Genomic DNA, 19,481 nt, shown 5'->3' with positions numbered 1-19,481 from the left:
AAATCACTACTCTAGTGAGTGGAAAAGATAAAAGGGAAATGAAGGGTTATGCCTTTCCTATAAGAGTGCAGCCGGGCAGTTGTACACCTCATTTTTCCCATTCCCACTGAAGATTACTTCAGCTAATGCTACTGAAAGCGACGTAGGAACATGTACTTTCTATTCTGGTTGGCCACATGCCAAGTTAAAATTAGGGGTTATATTACTAGGCTGGTGCAAAAGGAACTGGGGTTTTTGCCATTAAAAGTAATTAATGCCATTAAAAGTAATGGTAAAAACAGCAATTCTTTTCCACCAATCTATTTCTAGAAAAGAAACGGGTGATGGATGTTTGACAATTAGTATTGTCTAGTTTAAGCAGATTCAAATAACTATTTTATTTTAAAATATATTAAACATCTTTAAAAACAGTGTGAAATCAAAGAAAGAATATCTGACAAAGGGGCAAGGGATACTGGTCCTCTCCCAGATCTACCAAGAACTAGCTGTGCAACCTTGAAGCAGTCACTCGACTCCTCTTAAATTTGGTATGCCATCTGTAGCATTGAACTAAAAATACTCAGCTGCACCTAAGCAAAAGATTCTCCCTAAAACTTTAGACAAGTCATTTTTATCAAATGTATACTAATTCTAAAATATTGAGGCCTATACAATGTTATAAAAACTCAACAGCAGAAATATCTGGCTTCCAGCCCAAGGCATACCAGATGTGTCTCTAAAAAGCCAAAAGCAATTGTCTTTATCTTTGAAAATTAAGAGAAAAAACAATCCAAAACTCAAAGTGAATGTAATTTTTTCTACCTCTGTTCAGATGGAACTTTGCAATTGCCTCACTGATGGGGCACAATGACCCGGCTGAATGCACCATAGGATAACTGGCTGACATTCCTGACATCACGGCTGATAGGCCAGCCAGATAATCTTCCAGCATGAATATAAGAAATGAGCAGTTTGTATTTGTACAGTTAATGTGGTTGCCACAGTATTTATTCATGGAAAGCTATTAGTTGCGAATGTGCCAGATAACTCTAAGAAGTGCTTTACTTGGGTTCATAAATCACAGAAGATGCTGAGATGTGGTCCTATGTTGGATCTTGTCAGAGATTTTGTCTTCTTCATTGAACACATTTCTTCATAGCCCATTTGTGGTTCTGCTCTCTTTGCTATCTACTTTCCAATGCCAGAAGAACATTCATTCACAGGGCCAAAGCCAGTCATGGCAAAAACCAGGTCATTTGCTCCTCTTTCCATGAATGTTATGAAGTCTCCCTCCATAAACAGAGAAAGGAAATTTGTTAGTCTTCATCTTGTGGCCAGAGTCAGAGTTCCCCGGAAAACCATTTAGTCTGAAGAAAATAGTATCCAGCCATAAAACAAAAAGAAATATTCTAGTGTCTACTAACATTGTAATCTAATACATATTTAAGAGAAAATAATAAAGAAGGGTCTCAAACAAAAAAAAAAAACAAAAATATAGAATAACATCTCTTCATTTAGGTACTAACACTGTAATCTATCAGAAACAATGATAGTGATTTAATGCTACACTTTTTATTTTGATAACTTTTAACTTGAGTGAGAAATATGATTAAAATAAATGATTAAACATATGCTGCTTTACATAAATCAAATGTTCTGTGGAAATCAGTGATTTTCTTTAATGGGTTAATTTGGTGTTCTGTTTAGAAAGCAAAAACCAGATGTGATGACAGAGCACAAAAAGATAGATGTTCATACCTGCAATAGCAACAACAACCTCCACAGTTAATTTGACAGAATGAATTTCTGTGGATGCATTTAATAATTAAGGTGCTGAGTAAGTTCAATTTATTCATTCTGGTCTACTTCACACAATGGGGGTTGAGTCACTGGAATAAAATTCTCGTGCTTTCAGTCTCAATTTGTCTTTTGTTTACATTTTCTTTTTCTTAAGTCAGGCATTTGGTAATATGGGCTGAAAAAACAGAAGACAAAGTATCAGTGCACAACAAAATCTTTCAGGGTCTACAATTACTCATCCTCTCTATAGCTAATTTTGTTATGAATACTTTTGTAAAGTGGAGAATAGTTACCCTGATGTTAAAAATAAATCTTCAAAAACTAATTTTGGCATTTGAACTACAAAAATAGTTGTGTTAGTAAAAAGATCATTTACTTGAGTCATAAAATTAAGACTTGTATCATGACTCCACCATCATTCAGTGATTCAATGAATATACACATATATATCATATAAACTAACTGTTATGCTGTGGGCAGTAAACAAATATTAGTTTATATTCTAACTTAAGCATGAGATTTAACATAAAAGTCTTTACAGTACACTGGGTTAAGAGCATTAACTCTGGTGCCAGACTGCTTGGGTTTTAATCCTGGCACTTCTGACTTTGCGTCTTCTGTGCCTCACTTTCCTCACCTGTAAAACTGGGATAGAGTATTAGTCCATTCTCAAACTACTATGCAGAAATGCTCAAAACTGGGTAATTTGTAAAGAAAAGCAGGTTTAATGGACTTACAGTTCCACATGGCTGGGGAGGTCTCACAATCATGGCAGAAGATGAAGGAGGAGAAAAAGGCATATCCGACATGGCAGCAGGCAAGAGAGCATGTGCAGGAGAACTGCCCTTTATAAAGCCATTAGATCTCATGAGACTTACTCACTATCACGAGAACAGCATGGAAAAATCCCACCCCCATGATTCAATTCCCTCCCATCCGGTCCCTCCAACAACAATATGTGGGGGTTATGGGAGCTACAATTCAAGATGAGACTTGGGTGGGGACACACCCAAACCAAATCAGATAGCAATAGTATATACTACCTAAAGTTGTTATGAGAGTAAATGGAATTTATTTATTTGTACTGGGGAGAGGGGGCCAAGGATATAAGCCAAAAAGGAAGCTACATGGAGTACCAGCCTTCATCCCACACATTTGGGTCATGCAGAGTAGATGACACTTGAACCTCCTGGCTGGTCATGGACCAATGCAATACAAAGCAGAGCTTAGCCCCAGAGGAAAGAGCTTGAGGATGAGACCACCAGCAGGGGTCAGAGAGAAGATGTGGCAGAATCTCTCAAGGGCTAACCATACCTGAGGGACCAGCTTGGGTCTCAGTGCCCGAGTCGTGGGGCCTGTTGACGCCACCAGCCACACACCCTGTGTCCTTAGGCAACAGTTTATGCCTGTGGTAATGACAAATAGGAAAAGCGATGCGATAGCAGGCAGTCATATGAGAAGACAGATGTCTTTTTCCTCTTCCTCTTTCCACGCCGATACAATAAGCAAAAGTGCTGGGAAGGAACTTGGTGAATAAGTTTATATCGTACCCTGGCGGAGCTCACTAGTTGATAAGGCAAACATGCAAACAAAGAAATACTGAAAAAATTAGCTTAAGGACTTTATAAAGGTATTGTTTGTGTTGGGTCCTGAAGGATGAGTATGAATTCTCCAAGCAGGCAAGGGAGAGAAAAAAAAAATCTAAGTAAAATCTGATGCAGATATCAAGAGGAAATTCTCTGAGGCATAAAAGTGCATGACATGTTCCCAAAAGAAGTACTCAATTAGAATTATGGGCACCAGGAGACAGGAGGATGAGAAAGAAGTTATAGAGGAGGCAAGAAAGAGGTGCTCCGGGATGGAAGGTGGAAAGAGTTTCATACCAAGTATTGAAGGGCATTCCCTTTATATCCAGACAAAGGTTAGAAATTTATTCTGTAGGAAATTAGGAACGATTGAACAGCAACAACAACAAAAAATGGAGACTTTTGAGTCTCATGTGTCATAAATTATCTTTCTGACTTTTTAAAACAAAATAAACAAACTGGTGGGGAATGATTTCAAGAAGAATATTTGATATAAGAAATTTTAGGAAAAGAAATAAACACCATTACAGGGTTGCAAGGGAATTTATATAGATGCATTTTACTAGACCAGAAATCTCCTCAGGCACTAGAAAACCATCACAAACCATTAATTTCATGGTTGCCTGCTCTGTTAAACCCTATGATTTATTTGTTCCATACATACACACGTACTTACATACATACAGATGTACCTACATACGTACCTAAATGGACGGGCCACAGAAATACCCTCAAACTATGTGATGCTGATAAATACATAGTAGCATTTGCTAGAGATTCAACTCTATATTGACCCCACTTTAGCTCTCTATTTGACCCTTTCTTTTTTTCCAATTGGGAGAAGAGGAAAATAAGGCAAATGAGCCACAATTTTTGGCAAAGCAGATTTAAAATAAGGTCTGCCAAGTTCAAAATTGAAAATGCAGCAGCTGTTTGCACAACACATGGGCCAACAAATTCCTGCATGACTGACAACATGCCTTTGCTTCCGGCCTCACAATCCTTGACCAGGGTATTCGTTTCAGCAGCTGTCAGCTAAATCTAGAAAGAAGAAGGTTTCTTCTTACTATAGGGAGAGGAGCCCCAAAAGGAAAGAATTAAGGTTGCATACTCTGTAATGGGAGTGCTTCTAAGGAGAAAATCTGTGCTTCCAATGAGGGGGGAATGTGCATGGGAATAGAAAAGTAACATTTCTCACAATGTGGGTAGATTCAACACAATGCGTGTCCCAAACATTTGGAAAAGTGTCTCACTTCTGCTGCAGAGGAGAGCACCAGGGGCCCAGACATGGTGCATGGGACTAGAAGATACTAACTGCTTTTTGAGAAGGCACCTATGTCTGCCACGGCAACAGTGGAAGTGGCAGGAACAAACACTGAGAAAGTGTCTAAGGCAGTACCATCTCTCACATCAGCCCAGCAGCTGTGACGGGAGCAGGCCAAAGGCATTTGTGGAATCAGTTCAACAGGGGCAATGGCCACAGGCTGCCAAATGCACAGCCAGCAGATGGAGAAAACTGCCTAAGGCTCAAAATGTAAAGGAATTCCATGATGATAATTGTAGTCAAGAGCACCCAAGGACACAGCAATGATTTAGAGAACAAAAACTTGGGGGAACTGGAAGGCAAATAAATAGCCCTTTTTACCTTCCTCATTCAACTGCAAAACAAATAGGAAGAAAGGAAAGTTGGACATATGGATATAAAATTATCACACTACTGATAAAGCTTATTGCAGAATGTAGCTCAAGATCTGTAGTTAAAGTGGCTTGTTTAGGTTTCATCATAAACCAGACATTGGCATATCTGGATAACCAGAAGCCTTGTCTATTGAGGCAGGCTTGGTGAAAGGAATATCTGAATTGTATGTGCTGGGGACAAATTATATCTGGGAAGTGATAAGGAGCTGAAATTGGCACATTCGGACTTCCATGTTCCAGATAACATTATTCACTCTCCCACCCATGGGTAGGAATAAAAAGAGAAAGGATAGAGGTTCTCTCCCTAACGCACAGTAATATTTTCTAGAGAGTGAAGTAGTAATTCTCTTCCCTTCATGGAAATATGAGGGGCATAAAGGGGGAATACTATTACATTAACTATAATAATAGCAACTATTATTTATGAAATGTTTGTTATTTTCCAGCATTGTGCGTTGTGTGCATTATCTTAAAACTCACTACAACCCTATGGGTAGGTACTATTTTTAAACCTCACTTTAACAGATGAGCAGATGGAATCTGGGGATTAGGTATCTTGACCACGATTATAGGTATTAAGAGACAAAGTGTGGATTCTGTGCTTCAAATACCTGGATACTTCTGTCTCCTACAAGTGAGAATTGTGAGTTCCTTAGCGTTCTACCAGGAAGACAGAGACTGGGTAAGGATAGAAGTGAGTTTGAGTTCTATATATTGGAGGAGGTGAGGGCAGGAGAACTGACAAATAATTCTTGGGTTAGTTATAACCTACTCCCTTCAGATGCTGAGTTCCCTGTTAGATAAATTCTTCAAAGTAAAAATATATTGTTTCACAGAAGCTTAGGGTTACTTAATTATATCACATACATAGAAAACATAGTCCCATATTCTAAGCATATACAGAGAAAAAGCTTATAGATATGAATGTGGGTGATGGTCAACTTACCTAAGCCTTGAGTCACCATCTTTTTACCTGTATCTATATCCTTCAAATATTGCTGATGAGAGACAATAGTCCGTTTCTATAATAAAATAGTATTCTTTTGCAAGTATAGAGCAAGATTATGCCAAATGGAAGTACTTACAGTCCAAGACACTTACATTGTCATCAACCTATGAAAAGCAACCCAAACTCTACAGACGGTTGGGTGATTTATAGTAAAGCTTTTTAAATTCCTACCATTTGGTGGTAAAAAGAGCAAATAGGATAAAACAGCTATCTTCATATGTGATTTGAATAGTTCAATGAGAAACAGAAAACATTGGGATATTTTTATCTCTGTAAATTTGTTACTAAGTGGCCTTCATATGCTTTTTGAAGCCCTAATCTTTTCCCCATCTGGATCATAATATAATATATATAATATTCCACTAAATAAATACAAAGATGTTTATAGTACTATTTGCATAACCTCTTTTGGTAGATTAGGACAATATTATATAAAAATACCATCTCAAGGGAAGATTAAGTTTTGACAGAGGTGTCAATAACTCACATTTGGTCTTTGGTGTCCCTAATTACCATCCTTGCTTTCTCCAGGTATACAGAGCTCCTGCCTCTCCAGACTTCTCCTACCATGAAGATAAATGATCTGGTTAATAAATTACTGCAGGTCTCTACAGATTTCTGTTTTAAGATTAGTCTATAGCATGACTGCAGAGTGAAAACAAGGCAATAGATATATGGAATCCCAAACACAAATAAAGGAAATTTAGAGGAAGGAAAATCTTACTGATTTCCTTAAAATTACACCACCACCACCTACATGACACCATTTGTCCCACCTCTGAATGTTAAGGCTAATTCATAGAATTATCAGCTATAAAAAGAGATTTAAAGTTTGTAAGTTCAGGGATAAGCAGAATAACAGAGTCCAGTGGTTCTGGGAAGGCCTCTCTGCTATCCCAATAGCTTTTATACACAGAGGATTGCTAACTAAAATCCCAAAATTAGAAAGTGTCATTTTGTTGTCATCTTTTTAAAGTGTACATATTCCCAAGCTAGACAACATTCTCAGCTTAATAATGCATCCAGCCAATATTTTCTAAGATACTTCTATGTGCCTGGCTGTGTGCTAGGTACTAAGGATGCAAAGATATTTATGTAACGAGCTCAGTAATTAGGTGGAAACCCAGACATGTAAACAAATAACTAAAAGGCAATATAATCCGTTCCATAGCAGAAGAACCCACACAGAGATGACAGTAACTGAGTCACCTGGAAAAAAAAGTCTCAGAAGACTTCCTATAAAACACAGTCTTTTAACTGGATCCAAAATGAGTGCAGTTTTTGATCAAAGAAGTCAGCAAGCATGAAGCTGCCGAGACTTGAAAGGACTTTACAAGAAAGGAAGGAATCAGATGTGTGCATAAAATAATCTGTTTATTTACAGCTTTTTGGGGTCCTAGAGAATAAAGTAACTCTATCTAAACTCAAAGAACATTCATACATCTCCTCTTGATTAGAGCTAAAGACATAGATATGCACTAATAAACCAATGTACTAAAAATATGCAATCTTTTTACTAAGAAAACATATACCAACAGAGATATGGGTAAATGTAGAAACTACTAGATAAGTCAGCAGGCATCAAGATAGAAAACAAAATTTTTTAAATTGTGGTTTTATTATTTTTTACCTATGTGAATTCAGCTATCTATTGTTTATTTACTTAACATTATTAAGTGCCGCCAATTGCCATGTGCTTTTCAAGACACTGGGGATTTATTAGAGAAGAAGCCAAAGTAACCTAACTTCACGGAGTTTACGTTCCTACAGAAGAATATGGAAAATAAACAAGAAACAAATATGTAATATATTCCAGGTGTGGCTAAGTTGAAGCATCTTGCAAGCAACTCAAGGAAAAGAAAACCTACGTGAAATACAGGGAAAATAAGGAGAGTTTAGATTGAGGCATTAGAGACTGGCTGAAGCTGTTAGAACTTGAGGAGCCAAGATCACAGAGACTCTGAAACCACCAAGAGGTGGGCAGACATTGTGTTGGTCATTTTTTCTCGCGGAGAAATTCTTGGAATGCTGAAAACCAAGTCAGGCAGTTTCCACACCTTTACGTGTCTAAAGGAGTCACCTGGTCCTCTGATTGTCAGGATCTGGGGAACAGGCACAAGGAAATTATGCTACTGGTTATACTCTGGTTACTGCTATTACTGTCCTTTGTCCTTTTTCTCTTACCCAGGAGTCTCATGACTTCTGTTAAGCAGCAGAGAAGCCAACAGAGGTGTCTCTGGTCTCTCCTTCAAGGGGAGAAGGTGTTTTGTGTCTCACCATGCTGCAAAGGATGTTCACCTCTGGCCTGAGGGTGATAGTGTTTGTTGCCCTTTCCACAGAAGCTTGTCTTTTCCTCTATGAGAAGGTAGGGGAGAAGGTTCTTGGTAAGGCTTTCTGCCTTTTCCTTTTCTTCTTCCACATCTTTTGTTCCCAACTCCTTTGCCTGCATCAAGATGAAGGCTTTCTCAGGACTCCCACCACGCTCCTACTCTCTCTTGTAGGTACCTGGTGAGCTCTGTGGTGATTATGCACATACCTGCAATTTCCCCTTGTGACTGCAGCTCCCAGGGATGCTATGCACTCATGCTAAACCAAAGTCAGCTTTTAGCAATTTGTCAAAAATTGTAGTCACATTCTTCTGAACACATTTTATGGGGTCCAGCATCTACTGCAAAAAAGCAAATGCTCACAGTCTGTTTCTCCTTTCAGGTGAGTATCTTTCTTGAGATTTTGGGTTAGTTGGCCGCTCCAAAACCTCAGCTCTCTGATGAATCCAAGAACAACTATGAATTTGCAAATGATCTATTTTTTATATTATAAGGGTATAAAGAATGCCCTGATTAGCCTTTCACATCCTAAGCAAAAACCAGAAGATAACTCTCTCCTTTTTTAAACCAGTAGAACACACAGTTCATCTGTATGTTGGGAAAGAAATAGTCACTTATTCCCATCCCTTTTATAGCTTATCCTTTACTTGAATTTTACATATTTAAATGTTTTCACCAAAAAAAAGTGACAAGTATGTGCAGTGATAGATATGCTAATTATCTATGATTAATGAGTTAATTATTTCATGTTGTATACATATATCATAACATCACTGTATACCACCAAAATATATATAATTATAATTTTTAAATTTACAATAAAATTTTAAAATTAAAAAAGAATCTAATAATAACAAAATTCTTTGTGAGAAATAACCTAATACTTATCAAAATGTTGAGCAAATGGTTGTGGATTTACTCTGTCTAAATACTTCGGGCCATAAATAAGCACATATAGCTTTTTATGTCATATACAGACAGATGGTACAGAAATGTCAGTCCTCTGATCATAAACTAGTGGAGTGACAGGCAAACTAATGAAACACATGTCCTTTTCTCTGATATTTAGTGTACCACTATATGATAAAAGACTTTAAATTAGGCTTTATAAAATCTTATTTTCAATGGCAATTATGTAACTGAAAGAAGATTGTCTATCAACAAATTTCACCAAATTGACTAAAGGTACTAATTATATTAGCAAGTAGTTTTAAGTTAATAGCAGTTTATGTCCTAATAGTAAGTGGGTGGTTCATATTTGGCCTAGGAAGTAGCTCATGGGATTTAAGATACAAAGAGTAAGTGTGTTTCATTTGAACAAATGAGCTTGGAAAAAAGTACTTCTTGAAGAATATCTTGGAAAATAGAGGACTTGGAGGGAAATTTGATAAACATAGGTCAGTTTTCTACCAGATAAAGAGGCTTGTTTATAATTAATCTGATGGTGCTAAAAAGGCTTTTAATTAGATTTCCAACACAAAATGGGAAAGGATAGGTTTGGGGTCTGAAACACAAGAGTTCAGCCATCTGCTGCCAACTAGCTCTTGCCAACATGTGATTTGCAAGTTAAATGATGCCAGTTGATGACATATGGTGCTCCTTCTTTAAATATCTTACTCAAAATGAGTTTGCTGCTCTACCACTTGGCTAAATACTAAATGCTCTCAAATGCTGAGTTTGGACTTTCAGAAGAAACAACAGTTGCCATAGTTTTCCTTAGCAAACAAATCTAAGTAAAGGAACACAGATCTAAGTTGCTGGCTACGTGTTATTGTCCTGTGGTGTGATTGTGAGTTATAGAAATTTGGCCTCTGAAATGTTCACATTTAGAATTTACAAACTTGAAATTATCCTCAGTTTTAGGGTAATGAAGTAAAGAAGACAAAAGTCACCTCTCTAGGTTTTGATCTGTATTTGAGGAAAGAAGAAAGATAATCTGAAAAAAAAAATCCTATTTGGATCTATTGCTTCATCTCTAGAAGGATGTGTCTGTCAGTTGGCAGAAGAGCTCAGACTGTCTTACAATGCAGTAGCTGTCAAAAATTTAAACCATCAACACAATGCAAAACAACCTATTTTTATTCCCAGTGGTCTAAAGCTGCAAAATCCTGTGTCTCTCAAGGTTTTGGGCTTGGCAATAGTTACAGTTTTGTCTCCAGAATTACTAATCCCATCTGGCTTGAATTAACGCCATAACATTTTTCCAGACCCTTTGATCTCTCAACCTCTACAAAATTCTCCATAGCAGTTTTAATAGGAACTAACTAAACACATCTATGTAAGCCAATAACTACACTTGTGTTAAGACTATATAAGTACACACAAACACACACACATACCTCTTCTACTAATCACACCACAAATTCCTCTACCTGTGATACATCCCTATTGGCACTTGAAGGTAGGGATTTGAAGCTATTTGATTGAAAATGATGGTGTCTATTGATCACAGTTTTTCTCTCAGTTGTTTGTACTCCCATATCCAGTCCTAATTTTGTGATCATGACTAAACCTTATAGGTATCAATGGCAGTTCTCTTTCCATAAGACTTAGCCTCCTGACAAACTTGCAACATTTTCTCCTGCTGTCACTATGGACTACATCGCTACAAAATTACATTTAACTCCTTTTCTTTACTATCCCCATCTGCCGTACAGCAAAGACTTTATGGATTTCCCAAACAAGGCAACATATCTTAAATATTGATGGCAGCGGCAGCCCATCTGGAGTGGCGGCTGCAAAGCTGCCAGCTACAGTGAGGGAGGTCCAACTGAGGTTGCATGCCCCGAGGAGACGGCGGGGCAGGAACAGGTAGGAGCTCTACCCGCTAACCGAGTCAACAGGGCAGAGCAGGGCAGGGCAGGAGTCCGTGCTCCCAGGCACAGCTGAAGCCTCCTGGGTGCGGCTCCAGAACTGGGCATCCCTATGCCCTTGGCGCCCGGGAAACCCCCTTTCCCCAACAGGATCAGAAGTGCCTGCTCCTACTCCCTGGCCTCCCCCCATTCCTGGAACCCACGCTGGCGAAGAGCCAAGGTGTAGCCAAGCCCAGGCGCTGTAGCGACCAGCCGGTGTGTGTGCCTCAGGGAGCACCGACACGGTCAGCCTCCTGCCGCCTCAGCCCTCCCCGCCGACTTTGGACACTGTGTTAGTCTGTTTTCACACAGCTGATAAAGACAGACTTGAGACTGGATAAATTATAAAGAAGAAGAGGTTTAATGGACTTAAAGTTCCACGTGGCTGAGGAGGCCTCACAATCACGGTGGAAGGCGAAAGTCACTTTTTACGTGCCGGCAGGCAAGAGACAGGATGAGAACCAAGCGAAAGGGTTTTTCTCTTATAAAACCATGAGATCTCGTGAGACTTATTCACTACCACGAGAACAGTATGGGGGAAAGCGCCCCGTGATTCAATGATCTCCCACTGGGACCTTCCCACAACACTTAAGAATTATGGGATCTACAATTCAAGATGAGACTTGGGTGGTGACACAGCCAAACCATATCAGACACTGACAAGCATGGGACGGAGGCCAGGGCAGTGACTGAGAGTGGCTGGACCCAGGCCTGCAGGCACCCCTTGGCAAAAACATCTTGTGCACTGTGGAGGGCATATTGATGACATTGGGAGGCAGACGGGTTCCTGGGTGGAAAGGCGCAGGTCCCCATTGAAGTCCCACTTTCAAGCCAGGGATGGCCTGGAACCTGGGGGCCGCGCTGCTAGTTCCGGGTCGAGTCCGTGGCCTAGAGTGAGAACTTATGGGTGCTTTTTCCAGGCCCACCCATGGCCACCCATAAACCAATTAGCCCACACTTCCTCCCTTCTGAGCCTATAAAAATCCCAGAATCAGCCAGATGCACACAGATGCTGGGACTACCAGCCGTGGGAAGGAGCTACCCATTTTGGGTCTCCAGAGAGCTGTTCTGTAGCTCAAAAAAGCTCCTCTCCACCTTGCTCATCTTTCAGTTGTCTGCATACCTCATTCTTCCTGGATGTAGGATAAGAACTCAGGACCCATTGAATGGTATGACTGAGAGAGCTATAAAACAAATAGGGCTGGAACATGCCCCCACTGCTCACCATGTTGTGGGCAATGAGGAGGAGGAAAGAGCTGCTGCCTTTTGGGGAGCCCAGACATAGGAGCCCCCCAAGCCAGGGCTGTGACACCCTCTTTGGGGTTCTGTGGTTTCTGGAATTTTCAAGCTCCCAGGAGCCACTGTGTTCCCTCTGTCTAGATGCAGGTGCCTGCAGTGGAAGCCGTTTGCGGTGCATCTGATCCAGCCACAGGCTTGCACGGGAGTCAGCGCCTGAGCGGGCGTCTGGAGATGCCTGCTCTGCTTCAGCAGCCGGCGTGCCTGGCTGTGCACAGTGGCCGGACCCCACACTCACTTGCTCATGCACCCTGTGCCACTCCATGCCCGACTCACCCTTGGCAGGCATGGGATCCAGGCTGGTAGCCTGAGCCAAACTCACCCTGCCAGGCTGAATGGGTGAAACAAGCTCAGTGGGCCCCAAACAAAACTCGAGTAAAGGTTCCACCAGCCACAGAAATTTCCAGTTGGAAAAGCGACACCCGATGGCTCCCATGACAATATTTCATTACTTTTTATCTCTGTGATACAGAGGATTTAAAAATAATGTAATCGACAAATAAGTGAAAATGTAGGTTGATGAACCAATACACAAAAAATAAAATGCTGGTAGAGCATGGAATGATTGTTTTGGTTTTCCTTGGGAAGCCAAAGGAAATTGGGATTTCAGGGAAACTGACTGACATGATGTATTAGTCTGTTCTCACATTGCTATGAAGAAATACCCAAGACTGGGTAATTTATAAAGAAAAGAGGTTTAATTGACTCACAGTTCCACATGGCTAGGAAGGCCTGAAGAAACTTATAATCATGGTGGAAGGCACCTCTTCACAGTGCGACAGGAGAGAGAATGAGTGCCAAGTGAAGGGGGAAGCCCCTTATACTACCAGCAGATCTTGTGAGAACTAACTCACTGTCACAAGAATGGTATAGGGAAAACCGACCCCATGATTCAATTATCTCCACCTGGTCCCACCCTTGACACATGGGGATTATTACAATCCAAAGTGAGATTTGGGTGGGGACACGGAGCCAAACCATATCACATGAGCACTGACCAATCAGAACATAGCTGGTTTAGAATAGTGTCTTGCACTGGGAGGCCCCTACCCGTGTCCAGAATTAAAACTTTAATTGCTGGACTGTGACAAGAGACAGAAGTGAGTCAATAAACGATAGGAGATAATTTGACTTAGGAAAGATGCTATATAAAACTAGTTCATAATCATTTTTATGTTTTAACAACCAATATGTTATATTTTTATACAATGGCTGAGTATTAGTCCCGGTCTATAGATTTGCTTCCAATGTTCCCAATAGTGAATTTGGTAACACACAAAGTTTCAGAAAATAAATCTTCATAGTTCTACACTAAATCCTGAAGTTAAATCTATTATATCTCTTCATATCACCAGTATCAATAAACACAGAAAAATCTACTTGTTCAAGAATTGAATATGAGATGTGTGTGTCTGCATGTGCTGGAAATGGTGGGTAAAATTTGTGCCTTTCGGCCTTCTAAGCACTTAAATGTATGATTCAAATGTCTCAGCTTTACTAGACTTTAAATACGAATATTGTCACATTAATTGTAAAGTCTTATTTCCTGTATTTAACTACCACGTTTACTTGCAGGCTTCTACCCCACCCTACCCATGGTATTTCTGATAATTCTTGGAGCGTGCTGTCATGAGCTTATGAAGCAGAATAGTTCACAGGAGCCACATGACTTGCTCTATGTGCTTAATGTCTCACTTTCCTACCCTTTTTATGACTGTCTACAGGAGAGGTTTCTAGACTGTGCCTCACATGCTGATACTGCTGATGTTTTCAGGACACTACTCTATAAACTGTATGGTTTCTGCTGCTTCCTGACCGGGACTTCAGGTACCAACTTTTCTCTGTACTGAAGAGCAAAATTCCGAGTATTAACCCTGCATGGTACGCTGTCACTAACATGGAGCAGGGGTCCCTCTTAGCGGCCTGCTACCCACTCCCCACTCCCCATGCATGAAAATAAAGAAAAATTTTGAGTTCCTTCAAGGAAATTTCCAGGCACCTAGCTAGCTTTGAGAAATAAATGAGCAACTTGATAAGCAAAAAGGTGATAATAACGTAAAATAGCAGCCAAGGAAATTTGAACCTCAAGATGTTTGATTCCCTTGGTAGGTAAAGGTAATATCTTAACATATGTTCCTGAGTTGTTTTTCAGAAACCTGGACCCCCACTGGGTAGAAAATGCCATCCACTGGCATGTAGATCTCAGAGAAGGGGGCACTGAGGGTTGAAATCTGACCACTGTTCTTTGTTCTAAATTTTTTCCTGAGAGTCCTGGAGACAGTCATGCCCACAGGCCAAACTTCAACATTCCCTTCTGCTGACCCCAAGACTTTAGACAAAGATTTCCTCTCCTAACCAATCCCAAATCAAAGAATCTTTGAATCCACTTATAACCTGAAAGTCCCTGCTTCAAAATATCCCACCATTTTGGGCCAAACCAATGTATAACCTCCATGTATTTATTTATCATTTTATCTGTAACATCTTTTTTGAAATTTAACCCTGCCTTTAAAACCGCTTGCTTGTAAACCATCAAGGAAGTCAGGTCTTAACTGTTAGCTGTCCAATTCTCCTTGCTTGGCACCCTGCAAATAAACACCATGCCTTCTCTTGCTGCAAATCTCAGTGTGAATGTTTGGTTTTACTGTGCCAGATAAGCAGACCCAGGCTTGGTTTGGCAAAACCAACCAGGCCACAAGGTGTCACTGCTTTTGCCCTTTCTCACACAGTCCTTTTGCTTCTTCCTCAACTACTATTTAATAATGGTTTCCTCTGAACTCAAAACTATTCTAGAAGGGCAGTGAATTGAACGGTCCACAATAGAATGTGACTCAGACTACACTATGAGTGTCCATCCTCTTGCACACAATGATTTACCTAAGCAAGGTCAAGTAGAATCCTTCTCAGAGGTTGACAAGGCTACTGAAAGAGGGATAGTTTTTCTCCTTCTGTGAGATCATCATTTTTTAAAAACTAGCTAATCTGGACCCTCCAGGAACCATCTAGATGCCACACAGAGACAGTCTGTCTTGAGAATAAAGCCAAGAAGAGGCAAGCACAGCATAATTTAGAACTGCTCTCACTAACAGAGTTGCCACCATGCAATGTTTTACATTTGAACCGATTCAGAATAAATGGAAATAGTTTATTTTCTCAGTTGCCATTAGCCGCACTTCAAGTACTCAATAGTCACACATGACAATTGAATTAGACAGTTGAAATATAGAACATTTCTATCATTACAGAGTGTTTTATTGAACAGCATGATCTAAAGGAAGAAACTGAGTTCTAATTTTATCCTTTAAACCCCTGTATCCAGCATTGCCTAAAGCTGCATCCACTTTAAATTTCATTTTGATTTAAGCTAACATAATGAAAGTATGTTTAACTTTTACTTGTGATCTTTAAAAATTTGTAACATAAACTAGCCCTCGGTCCCTTTCCTCAGAACTAGATGCAGAAAACATACAACTTTCTCATGTTTTTCCAGGGTTTTTTTTTTTTTTTTTTCCCCATGAACTGTCCTAAGAAGACTCAACCTCAAGGTCTGCTTCAGAAAATATATACACACACATAAGCACACATATCTACCATGAAAAGAAATTTGAGGCAGGGGTTTGGTAGGTGTTATCACAAAGCCAATCTCTAGTGTCAAAGATAACCAAACCTGGACATTGTTTAAAGTGGTGAAAACAGATTTTATTCAGTAATTGTTAACAGTAGGAGAAAGAGCAGAGCTGCATTCTGATTTGCAGAGAGGTGACTGGGCAACTTAAAGCAGGGAGTCAAGTGAAAAATTACGGTGAGTCAGTATAAATGCCATTAGGCCAGCTGTGTCTGCTGGCTGGCAATTACTGAAGTTAGGATTCTGGTCTGTTACAGAACCTGGAAGACAGAGACTCTATCCTTCCTGATGATTGCATTTCAAAGGAATGGCTTTCAGGCCCTTGAGAAAGACACTCTTGAGTTGTGTGAAATACAAATACATCTCAAAGAAACAGAGAAATGATTTACCATTTTTTTGTTTGTTTAGTAAACATTCTAAGAAAGGGAAACCTATCATCAGATATTGAGTAGAACAAAAGGAAAATTCTTTTGATAGCCCAGAGCTTTTCAAGACAGGAACTCAAAAGAGGACTGGGTTGTCCCAGAGACAGGCCTTAGGTTGCTATAAGCCATGTTAAAGTTTGGTCAAGTCTCCGTAGTGCACGGGTTTGAATGGAGTATTTGTACGTAGAGTTCTTTGCAGTTCTCATTACCTAGATTTTTCCAGAATGCAAAGTCAAATGCAAATTATGTAATGTAATCTACAGGGCAACACTCTGATAAAGTGGATATCATTATCCACTTTACAGATGAGGGAACTAAAGCTCAGAGGGCTTAAACTACTTGTTCAGGTCACATACCAAAAAATTAAGAAGCATATTGGAATCCAGATTTCTGACAAAATTGTGTTTTTCCTCGTATCGCCCATAACTTGTCTCCCTACAGATTTCCCTAATTTTTCATGCATGTTTCTGTAACTAGTTTTCACAGAAGTGCCCTTGCCTTTAAATGGCAAAGCCCGTAAGATTTGAATAGGAAGGAAAAAAAACCTCAGAAGATGTCAGAAACTTGTGATTAACAGGCAGCAGGTGTATAAACTGAAAGTGTGAGACTCACATCCATTGTCATCTCAGCAAATGGCTTGGTCCCAAAGTTGCTGAAGGGGGAAATTTGATTATCTTTGCTTCCCCAGAAGACTGATAAATCGAATTCAGACTGTTATTGTTCCAGATACAGCCCGAATCTTCCATAGGATTTTAATCAGCAGCAGCATTATGTAGCATATGGGAGTTATTTGGCTGAAAGGAGACTCCAACTGTCACTGGTACATCCGCTCAACATGAAAGGAAAATAATAATACAAAATAATGGGGCTTTCTTATCTACAGAACAACTTCCCTCTGAGAAACTCTGGTTTACTGTACTACATCTTTACAACATCCTGTCGTATACGTGGGTCAAGCTACTACTTGACTATAATCTTGGATGCTTACTGGCTGATTCCACCAACATTTTAATGTCTTTCATAGCTCTTTCTCTATCTCAACTTATAAATCCCATTTCCTCTTTTCAATCTTTTCTGTTCTCTTTATTGGTTGATTAACTTTCGCCCATCCCTCCCCATTTAAATTGTCTCATCTTTCATTCGTCTTTCTCAGTACTATGTGTTTTCCTTTCCTACCTTTATTTTATAGAAGCCTAGATTGGAAATTAGGATTTGTATGGCAATAGAGTCTTTAGTTCAATTACATCATCCTGTTTTTCTACAGTAAAGGGGAAATGTAAATTCACTTTACTTATTTACTCCCTTAGTCACCAAAACTCTATTGAATGTGTTTGTTTCAAGATTTGAAAGTAACACACAGTCTTTTCCTTCAAATATGGAAGACAAATCAACAGCTAATGACAATAGAATGTGATAACTGTCATCTTCTTACTGAGCCTATTAAAGTACAGAGAAAACACACCAAGTGCACTAAAGGTTTGTAAACGCACCAATCAGCACTCTGTAAAAACGCACCAATCAGCGCTCTGTGTCTAGCTAAAGGTTTGTAAACACACCAATCAGTACCCTGTAAAAATGCACCAATCAGCGCTCTGTGTCTAGCTAAAGGTTTGTAAACGTATCAATCAACATGCTGCAAACACAGACCAATCAGCACTCTGTAAAATGGACCAATCAGCGCTCTGTAAAATGGACCAATCAGCAGGACGTGGACGGGGCCAAATACGGAAATAAAAGCTGGCCACCCAAGTCAGTAGGGGCAAGCTGCTCGGGTCCCTTTCCATGCTGTGGAAAGGTTGTTCTTTCGCTCTTCGCAATAAATCTCACTACTGCTCACTCTTTGAGTCCACACTACCTTTATGACCTGTAACACTCACTGCGAAGGTCTGCGGCTTCACTCCAGAAGTCAGCAAGACCACGAACCCACCAGAAGGAAGAAACTGTGGGCACATCTGAACATCAGAGGAACAAACTCCAGATACACCATCTTTAAGAAGTGTGACACTTACTGCGAGGGTCCGCGGCTTCATTCTTGAAGTCAGCAAGACCAAGAACCCACTGGAAGGAACCAATTCTGGACACACTATTAGCACCAACATTTCTTTAAAAACTATCAAGACTCCTTTGAAATTCCTATATATTGTCCAAAACGTGTATTTAAAACTGGTGAACTAGTCATAGCCAGTTTTACGCCCTTGCGTAAGAGATAAACTTTATCAAATGGCAGTGAAAAGAAAAGGATGGTTAGAAAGAGAAATGATCATGAATTACACACTAATTCAGTAGTGGAGCAAGCTAGAAGGTACTATTTCCTATCCCTGTCTCTGGACCTAATCATGTAACTTCAAAAACTCAACTGTCAAAAGAGAGAGAAGATGCCTTCTCTACCATGACATTACCGTCAAAGTGTTCAAGTTTAGAAAGGAATACCTAAAGTAATGAATGCTTGCAAAAGAAAATCTATGCTGTCTGTACATGGGTTGGAATTCAGTAAAAAAGAATTCCTCCTTCAGAATTAATAATGGAAAAAAAAAGGGATTTCATTAGCATCAAAAAACCTATGTCATTAGCATCAAACCCCAGGAAAAATCAGGCAGGAAAACAATTCTGAGTGTCTCAGATAAGGCCTGAAAATCAGAATCTAGTCACTTGGGATCCTGAGAGGAGTGATGTTGTTGAGAGCTTATGCTGAGTGTAGAAATTACGTAGCAAAAGGTCTCCATATAAGATTATAATATAATCCTTTTTTAAAAAATAGAAATAACCTTTTGTTCCTTTCTCTTTGTATAAACACAGTACCTAGGACATAATCGATGCTAAATAAATGTTTATTGCATAAATGAGTAAACATTATTTTCATGTGCTCCAAAACAAGATTTAAAAT

The 19,481-nt window shown here is 39.6% G+C and overlaps 1 protein-coding gene across 1 annotated transcript in view; it reads right to left on the bottom strand.

The window, feature by feature from the left end:
- Nucleotides 1-1,358: 1,358 nt before the first annotated feature.
- The window catches only part of LOC105477532 (uncharacterized), a 56,239-nt gene continuing 38,116 nt past the window's right edge, over nt 1,359-19,481 (bottom strand). Inside the window, exon 2 of the mRNA XM_071092483.1 lies at nt 1,359-19,481. This exon is cut by the window's right edge and continues 17,895 nt beyond it. Coding sequence (XP_070948584.1) covers nt 12,327-12,983 — 657 coding nt within the window. The 5' untranslated portion in view covers nt 12,984-19,481 and the 3' untranslated portion in view covers nt 1,359-12,326.

Source organism: Macaca nemestrina, chromosome 2 (assembly GCF_043159975.1).
Source record: "Macaca nemestrina isolate mMacNem1 chromosome 2, mMacNem.hap1, whole genome shotgun sequence".
Classification (NCBI taxonomy): Eukaryota; Metazoa; Chordata; class Mammalia; order Primates; family Cercopithecidae; genus Macaca; species Macaca nemestrina.
Note: the sequence above shows the minus strand (reverse complement) of the source record. Positions and strands in the feature narration are given on the sequence as shown.